Source organism: Cajanus cajan, chromosome 8 (genome assembly GCF_000230855.2).
Source record: "Cajanus cajan strain Asha chromosome 8, NIPB_CcT2T_4, whole genome shotgun sequence".
Lineage (NCBI taxonomy): Eukaryota > Viridiplantae > Streptophyta > Magnoliopsida > Fabales > Fabaceae > Cajanus > Cajanus cajan.
The window spans coordinates 55,029,479-55,040,645 of record NC_138524.1 but is presented as its reverse complement, the minus strand read 5'-3'; the positions used below and the strand labels follow the sequence as shown (position 1 = coordinate 55,040,645).

Below are 11,167 nucleotides of genomic sequence, written 5' to 3'. Positions count from 1 at the left end.
CTTGATGGCATCTTAACTTTCCAAGGATCCACCTCCGTCTTAATGATCACCTTGAGGAAGATAGAATAATATGTAGGAATAACCAAGTTAGGGGGAGAATAATCAGATGTATTCTTTATTTATTTGGTTGTATAGATTCTTCTCATTGTATACATTGATGATTCAATTCAATTCAATTCAATATATATTTTTCACCCAAAGTTATTGCTTTGATATCTGGAATGTTATGCTTAAAGCTATGATTTTGATATGTATGATCTCACTCTGCTTAAATTATGATAATGTTATGTTAAATTTCTTTTAAGAGCTTTATCTATTTCTTTTTTATGATTACAAAGGGGGAGAAAGAGAAAAGAATTTGATCAAATATGATATATGAATCAAAAATGACTAAAACAATCTAGTAAGGGGGAGAGCATAAAGAGCATATACTAAGGGGGAGAGCTGTAGTAACATTAACAATATGCAAACTTGTTATGAACTATGAATCACTCTGATTTAGTTTTATCTGAAACAATTTGATCAATTATATTTGTCATCATCAAAAAAAGAGAGATTGTTAAGTCAGACGAAGCAATTCCCAGTAAGGTTTTGAATGAGCAAATATAATACGTTATTATTTCTAACAAGTGTGTTACTGTTTTAGAAAAATATAAGTACAGGCAAGATGAAGAATAGAGCATGTGCCAGTTCCTACACCAGAACCAAGATAAAGGGTAAAAGCTTTAAGCATCAGATGGAAAGGTCAAACAAAGCCAAGCCTAGCACAAGAAGGAAAATGATCAAGCTTCAAACGATACAGACCACAAACAAAACTTCTTCAAGTACAAGACGAAAATTAGTCAAAGCAAAGCACATCACAAAGATTAGACAAAGCAAGTCAAATGAAGTTGGCGAGCCAGAAGTGGTCGATAATACTCGGCAAACCAGAAGTGGTGATAAAACATGTACCTTATTTAAAATCTAGTGAAACCCTTCAATTGAAGGAGACTGGACATAGCTTAGTTTGAGTGAACTAGTATAAAAATCTTTTCACTATTTTTCTATGTTTCAGACACAATTTTGTTTTGTCAATATATCATATTGAAAAATTTTTCCAATGCTTATTGTTCACTACAACTATCTTCAGACAAAAAATACAGTTGTTTAATTTATTATCTTAAGAAACAGTTTTCGTTTAAGAAACATTTTCCTTGTGCATATGATAAACTCTCAGATATAAAAATCATTTGTTTAATCACTCTTGCACAATTTCTATTAAGCATTCAAAATAGTATTTTTATTGGATGAAAAAGAATCTCTCTGCAAAAGTGTTTTTAAAATTCCTTTGTTCACACACACATATTCAACCCCCATTCTATGTGTTTTCATCTAACTTCAATTAGACTTAGGCTTGGATGTGTTTGCTTATTATGATGAATTAATTTCAAATTACATCTTGTTTTAGAAAGCATAAAACTCATATTTCAACTTAATAGTTCTCAGTTCATGTGAAAATATGATGTAAGAGATTACAATGTGTTTTGACATAAAATGGAACTTGGTTCATTCAAAAGAATTCATCATTAAGTCAGGTAATAGATTACCATGTGAGGTAATAAATTACTGAAACATAGTTTTGAAATGGTATTCAACATCCTCTCTATGATAATCGATTACCTATTCATGTATTTGATTAACATGGTGACCTTTGAGTGAGAACAAGTGAAACAAGTTGGAAAATCATCGAAGATAATCGGTTACCAACTTCAGTAATCGGTTACCTCTAGATTAAATTTATAAAAGTTTTTTTTTAACATTAGTTGTTTTAATGAATTTGAATACTTCAAGCTTATGAGTAGTTTTCAACAGTTTTTTTTTTAGCTTCTAAAACTTATTTACTATATAAAAATTGATTTTTTGGTTGTATCCAAACAAAATTAAACATTTTAAAATCGTTTTTTAGTCAATTTATACAAATAAAATTCATTCCGAATATAATCAATTATAACAATAACCCTTAACACTATAGATTTTTACTTTTGTGCATGCTTGTATGATTTTAATGACTTATGGTGCTTTAAGTTGTTATGTTGAATTTTTGTAGTTGTTTTATAGAGCTATAAAGGTTAAGGAATCATTTAAAATTAAATATTTTAGGAATGTTTGTTTTGCTAAAATTTATGATACAAGATAGGACAAAAATAATTATTTGGTATTTAATTTATAAAAGGGTCATGGAACAAGAAAAAATAGAAGAAGGACAAGACAAAAATCATACAGTTTGTTATTCAATAAGCCATGGAACAACATTTTTCTTTCAAGTACAAAAACACTCACTACTAAGTTATTGTACTAATACTACTCTAACCCCTACCCATTGCTACCTAACACCATCACCACTGTTGCACAACCCATTGTCATAGGCACAACCCACACCACCGCCACTATTATGTCTTGATTACCATCGTTGTTGTCACTACCACTACTATCACCACTACCACAATTGTTATTGTGGTTATATTCTTGTCACCATCTCTCCCATTAAGATGATAATAATAATTCATTATGATAATTAATATTGAAAATATATTATTGTTTGGGTTATCCATTATTCACCAAACAATATTTAGAATGGAAAATTGTCCAATAACATGCACATTTGTCTTATATTTTTTTTGTTATGTACCTTTATGTGTATCAAGCACATCCTTAGAGTTTTTTAAGCTTATGTCAAGATTGAGCAATAATGGAGGAAGATATATGAAGTTTTCAAAAAAAATGAATTTCATAAATTAATTTCTCAGTTTCTAGAGAGAAGTCTTGTAGATAGGACCTTTGAAGCAAAATAAAATTATTTCTTCTTTTGGTTTCTCCAAGAGTGACCTTATTATCTTCCCCTAAAGCTAAGTTGAAGTTGTAGAAGGTGAAATTTGAGCTTGCGGAGCTTGAATTGCTAGAGAGAAGTTTACCTTGGAGGGTTTCGTAGTTCTTCCCTTTCTCCTTCGATTTCTTGTTTTCAAGAAGCAATCAATGACACTCTTCTACCCTAAAATATTTTTATAAAAGATTATTAAGAAAAATAAGTTTAATTCAAAAGATAGTACAAACAACTAACTTAATATGCATCATAAAAGGGTTCACGTGTTGTTAATAAAAACTCTTTAGCAAAGATGTAAAAAAACATAATTATAAGTTCTTAAAACAAGGCACAAATTGATCTTTTACAAAATTTCTAAAATCCAGAAAACATCATAACATAAATTGAACTCCATTTATAACTAAGAAAACATAATAAAATCATCTAGTCTTGATGTAATACTATCAAAGTAAGACCCTAAACACCAACTAAAACACTAAGTTTACTCTTCCTCATGCTCGACCTTATATATACCTGCTCTACTCTTTCATGGTAATCAACCCAAACAAAAGCAACAAACAATACAAACATAAAGAAATGAGAATATATCTCATTCCACTAGTGCAAAAATTGGATTTAAAATCGGAGTTTTAAGATCGGTTATAAGGTAACCGATCTTAAAAGTGACGTGGTGGCAATTTTGTAAATAACATGAACACTTTTAAGATCGGTTGAAATTTAACCGATCTTAAAAGTACTTTTAAGATCGGTTATAAAAGAACCGATTTTGAAAGTGGAACTTTTAAGATCGGTTACCAAATAACCGATCTTAAAAGTGACACTTTTAAGATCAGTTATAATATAACCAATTTTAAAAACACTTTTAAGATCGGTTCTTTTATAACCAATTTTAAAAGTACTACTTTTAAATCAGTTATTTCAAAACCGGTTTTGTATGTAATATACAAAATTGGTTCAGAAATAACCAATTTTAAAAGTATCATCAGAAATCTTTTATATTCCCCTTCACTGTCATTCTCTTCAATCTTTTCCTGAAGCTTTCATTTTCTAAAGTCTCCAATAAGGTAAATTTCATTCTCGTTTCCGTTTACTTTTTCATCTTCTCATGTTATTTTTGAGTTTCTTTTCGTTTTTTCATGATTTCTCGTCTCTGTGTTGTAGGTCCAGTGGGGTTCGAAACTGGAACGGCCGTTCTGCAAGGAGTACGGGCCGTGCTCCAAGGAGAACGGGACGTGCTCCAAGGAGAACGGGCCGTGCTCCAAGGAGAACGGGCCGTGCTTCAAGGTGAATGGGCCGTGCTCCAAGGAGAACGGGTCGTGCTCCAAGGAGAACGGGCCATTCTCCTTAGAGAATGGGCCGTTCTCCAAGGACTACAGCCGTTCTCCAAGTGTCCTTTTAGGCATTTTGATCAAACTGGAATGACCCGTTCCAGTTTTGGAACATCTTGTTCCAGTTTATTTTTTTCGCACATCCGGACTTTTGAAATCGGTTATTAAACAACCAATTTTAAAAGTTAACTTTTAAAATTGGTTGTTTAACCGATTTTACAAGTCTAACTTTTAAAATCGGCTCTTTCAAGATCGGTTAAAGAACCGATTTTAAAAGTAAAAAATAACCGATTTTAAAAGTCTTTTTCCACTAGTGTTCATTTATAGCACATACAAGATATATAGGTAGCATTAACACGACAAACATCCACAAATAATATCAACATAATACATCTAGTATTCAAGTTCATCCATCTCACATCATCAAACAAATTTAATTCAATTAATTGTCAACATAATATTAGAGACTCATGTGTCATATGTTCCTAACTCTATATACATTTGGTACCAAATCTCCAACATTACTAAAAGGTGCTCTAATACAAGGCAATCAAGGAGCGATGGATTGAATCACCACACATTGGTTGACCCTCGCAATCAACTCTCAACTAGGGGATGTCTACCAGGATCCACTTAAAGCATTATAGTCCTATACTTGTTAAGGACTCCCTACCATAATGCTCCAAAGGTCCAGATAAATGACCACAAAGACCCTCCTACATAGATTCACATCATCTCACCAAAGAAAAGTATGTGTATTATGTATGAACTCCATACAATCAACAACAATAATCAATGCAATCATATTCACAACCACAACTTGCTAGACCTCTTTATTTGGTAGAGGTGAGAAAAGGATGAGTTTGGTTAGGTAAGGTTGACCCTAACCCTTCCCTAAATTTTGATTGGGTCAAATTTTACACCTAACTCATCCATAGACCCAAACAAACTTGATGATATATAGGTTGAATTTGGATGAAGTACATACTGGACATGATTAGGTTGATCTGAAACACAAGTAATATAAGTTTTTACTTCTTATTAATGTAATTGAGATTTCAACAATAATTTTGATTTCATCATTATACATGATATATTATGTAAATTAAAACTATAGTTACTTATAATTTTCAAGAAATAAATTAGTTTTAACATTAGTATAAAAAAGTATAAATAAAAGAAGTTAATAAGCTATACTTTTTCAATGAAATATAAAAAAAAATGAAATACATTAAAATATAAGGACGGGTTAGGTTGGGTTACATTCAACCCTAACCCATCCCTATATTTTGATTGGACCAAATTTTTAGACCCTAACCCATCTACGTGTTATTAATTCATACAACAATAATCATTCATCAAATTATTCTTTCAATCATCAGACAATATCAAATCAACAATCTAAAAAGCTTAGAAATCATCTCACTACCCATATGCCTCGTACGTGCCATAAAAGAGAAATTTTTACTATTCCCTTACATCAAGTGACAACTTCTGAGGCATAACACACACTTCCACTAGCTCCGTTGCCATATTCCAGGTGTTCTCTAATGTCTCCTTCAAGGAATTCCAGTGTCTCCTTCAAGGAATTCCTCTATAAGCACTTTAAAGGTTCAAAATAGACGTCTAAAAACCTAACCTTCCCCTTCCCCCACCCCCTTTTGTTTTATTTTATTTATTTATTTTAATAAGTCTTTGGGTTAAGCTCAAGAATTCAACCCAAAACTCTTTATAACCTATTGTCTATCTATTTTTTATTTTATTTATTAACAACATTTTATTTATATTATAAAACCAATTAATTAAATTAATCAAGTTCATAATATATGATTTTTATTTAAACAACATATTTTATTTTATTCTTGAAAATTGATATGACACCTTCTATCCCATATGCATTAAAGTTAAATAAATATAATATTAATTTTCTTAAGAAACTAAAATTCAAGGTAGAAACATATGTTTCATCTCACTCATAAATCTCCCAATTTCCTATAAATATGTTTCATCCAAGATTGAAAACATTGTGACAAGCAAAATGCGTCCCTAATATCTAGTTTGTGGAATAGATCGTTATAGAAGTTAGTTACCATCTTTTCTTGTTCTTCCGATTTGGAGACCCATTCACCTTGGTCGTTTTGGAGTAACCAAACCTTATTTTTCCTCTGTTAGACAATCGTTGTCCCATGAAAATTCTTTGTGTTTTGATCCCCAAAATCAAGTCATTTGCACCTAGATTTTTGGAGTTAGAGAAGTTTTTTCCTTACAAGGATTTGTTTGAGTTTGCTCTATAGATCCTTTTGTAAGTTATCTAGGTAACAATTAGGACCTTTAAGGAGGGTACATGAAATACCATTGAATCTTATGAGTAATCTTCGTTTTGCATGAAAGATGTTTCTGAATGTAATTTTATTTTGGTCATTTAGAATATTTTAATTTGACTTACTTTACTATTTTGAATTTGTTTATTATTTCATTCTTTTGTTTTTTTTATTTTTTATTTTATCAAGTCTAATTCAACTCTCATGGGTTAACCATGCAAATTTAAAATGAAAAGAACGTTGACTAGCCATCATCTTGTTCAGAAGTTTAAGTATAAGAAGAATGAGATAGTAGTCTTTAAAAAAGTCACTATGGCACCCTCTAGTCATAGAGATGCCAACAATCAACCTAACAATTCATAAAGAGAACCATTGTATCCAATATTCATTAGTTTGCACTCATTAAAGATGTCACCAAATGCAATGTCTCCTCTGTGTAAAGAGGCTTGAAATAATTAAAGTGGGTGTATACTCAATAATTTAATGAAAAAAATCTTATTATTAGTTATCATAGATTAAAAACTATCTTAATTTTTAAAAAATATTCAAAAGCTATAGTTTATTTATTATTAAATATCAGTGCTTTTGAATTATTATTTTCAATATCAAAACAAAAAGCTTCATTTGAATTTGGATACAAACCGCGACCCTAGTAGTCACTGCACCAACAATTGCACTCCCTGGCGAGAGCGACACACAAAGGTAGGTTTCGTTCTCCTTTGAATCTGTTCCTTCACACTGTCTTGAATCTTGGCACATTCCGCAATTGCTCTGTTCTTCAAATCAGCGCAGAGAAGAGGGTTTGTGTTCCGATTGAATGGAGAGCGAAGAGGAAAACGGGGAATTCTACCTGCGTTACTATGTTGGGCACAACGGGAAGTTTGGGCACGAGTTCCTAGAGTTCGAGTTCAGACCTGACGGAAAACTCCGTTACGCGAACAACTCCAACTACAAAAACAACACCATCATCCGCAAGGAGTTTTACCTCACCCCCGCAGTTCTCCGCGAGTGCCGCCATATCATCGCCGAGAGCGAGGTAACCCTAACCCTAAGCAACTCTTTGTTGTCGTTTTGAAAATAACTAATTGATTATGCAGATTATGAAGGAAGATGATAACAACTGGCCAGAACCTGATAGAGTGGGGAGGCAGGAGCTGGAGATTGTAATGGGGAACGAGCACATATCCTTCACCACCTCCAAGATTGGCTCTCTTGTTGATGTTCAGAGTAGCGCTGATCCTGAAGGGCTTCGGATCTTTTACTATCTTGTTCAGGTGAGTGAGATTGTGATGGTGATGTTGTTGATTAGTTGATTTGCATGAGGTTTTAAATTGTGTAATGACATTGTCGACAAATTTGGAGGATGTAGAGGTTTTAAATTGTGGTTGTAGTTTTGTTGCGAACTTTTATATTGTGAGGAATTGTGGACTAATGTGTTCACAGTTGTAGTTGTGGAGACCCAAATGAGCTTGATTTGCATCTATAATCATGGTTGTGAACTATTTTTTTGAAACATTGGCAATATTCCTGGGACACGGGAGTTGATCTAGTGCTCCTAGGGTTGATTTCTGTTGGTGTTAAGTAATGTTTGGCCAGTGGAAGTCATGTTTTGTGAGTGCAGAATAATCTTTAGTTGTTAATTTTGAGACATTGCATGAATCATGTTCATGGACAAAAAAAAAACATTAGTAGCTGCAATTGTGGTCCTGTACATGTTTTTAAAGCTTTTATATTTTGAGAGCTATTAGGTATTTCAAGGTTTGTATGCTATGTATTGTAGCTATTTGTATTTCTGTGCCTTGTTTTTCCACTTTTCTGTGGAGTTTTGTGTAGAATGCCCCTGGTAGAATGCTTCTGACTGAATTAATGGTTTTGTGCACTTTAATTTTGTGTTATGTTACCCTTGAAGGTGGAGGAATTGAAACACATTGATTATACAATACTGATGCTTGAGTTAGATTACCTTATTTGTTGGCCATTTCTTTGATAAAATTGTTATAGTTTATTTCTAACTCCCTGCCTGCTGCGTTGTTATTGCTTAATGTTTGGTAATGCTTAATTTTAGGCAAATAATTGCTAGTATTATTTCAAGGGTAAATAACACTGACCATCCTTGAAGTTTATTAAAATAATACATCAATCCATTTTTGTCTCAAAATAACACTCCTTTCCATTCTCAATAACTGATGTAACAATGTGTTAAAATATTCTAATGAAATATTCAACACTAACCCTTTTTTATAAGTGTTGTGCCTGTACTTAAACTTGATTTTTATGTTGTAATTTGTTAATAATATGATATAGCCGGGAGTGATTCAAGGCATTTGAATTAGGGATTAGGATTGTATAAATTCTTTAGTAAACTTGACAAAATACTTGAGACCTGATGATGTAGAAACATGACCTGAACCCCATACGTTAGAATAAGTAACAAAAGTGATACATGATAGGAACCCAAATTTTAAAGAGAAACAACAATTGTATTATTGATTGGAAAATGGAAAACTAGATAAATTGCAGAAGAAAGCCCCCTATAACCCCAGAGCCATTGCTCCTTTGAGAAGAGATGATTCTCTCTGTCCAACCTCTAAGTTTCTAAAAGAAAAATGATACGGAATGGATTCCCCCTAGTCATGTCCACTTCTTCTATATGCATTGCATCCTCTGACTAACTGACCACTTCATCGATTATAACTAATTCTGTATCCTTCACCACCTCCAAGATTGGCTCTCTTATTGATGTTCATAGTAGCGTTTATCCTAGAGGGCTTCGGATCTTTAATTATCTTGTTCAGGTGAGTGAGATTGTGATTTGCATCTATAATCATGGCTGTGAACTTTTTTTTGAAACATTCGCAACATTCTTGGGCATTTTTGGGACACGCTCCTATGGTTCATTTCTGTTGGTGTTAAGTAATGTTTTGTTTATTCTTTTTTATATCTACTGTTTGCAGGATTTGAAGTGCTTTGTTTTCTCTCTGATTTCACTTCACTTCAAGATCAAGCCTATATAAGATGTGTCTGCAATATTATGCGTTCATCCCTCGGGATTGTGTACTTGTTCATCAGCTACTCCTTTTGCTAATTGGCTTCAACGTCTAATAACTTGTGTTTTGGTTCTGTATTGCTGGTTACACACTTTCATAACCCTTTTTGCGACGTTGATGCTTTTGTTAAAAGTTTTCTTTTTAAGTGTTTGATTTATTAACAATGTATGATATTGTTAATGAAATGTGCAATTGTTTTAATTTTTACTTGGATTTCTTGAGATGGAAAAATGGTATTATTATGTAGACATTTTTTGAGTCAAAATTAACACATTCTATTTGAATGATATTTAATTTATGCAAATTTGTACATAATGATTTCATCTGATCGTCAATCCTAGTGGGAATTGCTATAATTTCCGTATGAACTGAGTTTTGCTGACAAAGGGTGTTAGCAGATTATAAGAATTATTCTGAACTTAATAAACATGTAAAGAAAAAGGCTTATGCCGGTTCACTGAAAAATCGTCCTGACAAGACTGGTGGGAGTTTACTTAGAGCACAAGGAACAGATGGCTCAGGTATAAGTATAACCTCTACGAAAGATGCTAGCACTAGAAGTGCTTTTGCAGAGAGGGTCAGGGAACCTTTACCTTCAAAAGGAAGAAAGGAGCTTATCAACCTTGTGCAGGATTCTAGGCAATGTGAAAACAACAGTTCAACGATAGGTCCTCCCTCTCAAAGGAAAAGGGTCACTACCCTGTTAGGCAAGGTAGATGGCAAAATTTTTTATACTACCCTGATGCCTCTGCATTCATCTACTATCTCTGGGGGTTATTGAGAAGCAAAGGTATGACTCTAATTTCATAACTTGAGTTTTGAGGAGAGTAATTGATACCTTTAGCAATACTAACCGTTGATGTGTTATGCAAGAGATGGAAAACAGAAAAAAGAAGGTTCATGCTTTGGAAACAAAGGATTCCGTGCCCCAGAGGTAATATCTTGTTGCCGATGCCATTCACTTACATCTTTTAACGCACTTAGTGGGGCCATTTAATGTTGATCGAAATATAAATAATATATATACATAGCGAGTGCCACTTTCAGATGCTTGTAGAAGAAGAAAAAAGCAACATATTAGCACTTGAAATGATGGTGTTATACTTTAAGGAAATTAAATGTGAAGCATTTTCCTACGGGGAAAGAAATCACAATTTTAACTCAGGGATACCCTATATCCTTTAAACTATTTATGGTTTATTAGAATACTATGGCTTAAATTTCAACTAGAAGCTAGTTTCCTAGATGCATTATAGGTTTGAGTATCCATACTTACCATTTCATTCTGGTAGTGGTACAAATTATGGTCTCTTGCTGACTACCCATACTTAATTATGGGAAATTTAAGTCATTTGACTTCGATAAGATACCCTTCATCTCAAACACGGTTTGTAAGGCCAACTGAGATGTCCATGATCTGAATAATTTAATTGTAGTCAATAATTAGTCCAAAATATTGTTTCACCTTGAGGGTATGGGTCTCTTTTACGTTTTCAAATTTCAAATTCATATAACTTCCCTTGGGCTGAAAAGGGACGCAATACACAATGTGATGAGGACATGGGCAAGGATTTAGGAGCACTCAAAGGACTTGGAGGACCAATGACTAGG

The 11,167-nt window shown here is 32.9% G+C and overlaps 1 protein-coding gene across 2 annotated transcripts; it reads left to right on the top strand.

Moving 5' to 3' along the window:
- Positions 1 to 7,055: 7,055 nt before the first annotated feature.
- LOC109792318 (protein mago nashi homolog) lies at positions 7,056 to 9,763 on the top strand. Of its 2 annotated transcripts, none has more exons than XM_083062530.1 (4): positions 7,056 to 7,211; positions 7,297 to 7,545; positions 7,607 to 7,783; positions 9,464 to 9,763. In XM_083062530.1, exons 2-4 carry the CDS (start codon positions 7,327 to 7,329, stop codon positions 9,521 to 9,523), a joined length of 456 nt encoding a protein of 151 aa, XP_082918656.1. In that variant the 5' UTR covers positions 7,056 to 7,211; positions 7,297 to 7,326; the 3' UTR covers positions 9,524 to 9,763. The 2 variants fall into 2 exon arrangements, with proteins under 2 accessions (XP_082918656.1, XP_082918658.1); XM_083062532.1 differs by having other exon boundaries at positions 7,104 to 7,211; positions 7,302 to 7,545.
- Positions 9,764 to 11,167: the final 1,404 nt, after the last annotated feature.

Excerpts from the sequence above, each read along its gene's own strand:
- LOC109792318 (XM_083062530.1), top strand. The coding sequence starts at position 7,327 with ATGGAGAGCGAAGAGGAAAACGGGGAATTCTACCTGCGTTACTATGTT. Across the intron at positions 7,546-7,606 it reads ATATCATCGCCGAGAGCGAG|ATTATGAAGGAAGATGATAA; the intron begins GTAACCCTAACC and ends TTGATTATGCAG. Across the intron at positions 7,784-9,463 it reads TCTTTTACTATCTTGTTCAG|GATTTGAAGTGCTTTGTTTT; the intron begins GTGAGTGAGATT and ends TACTGTTTGCAG.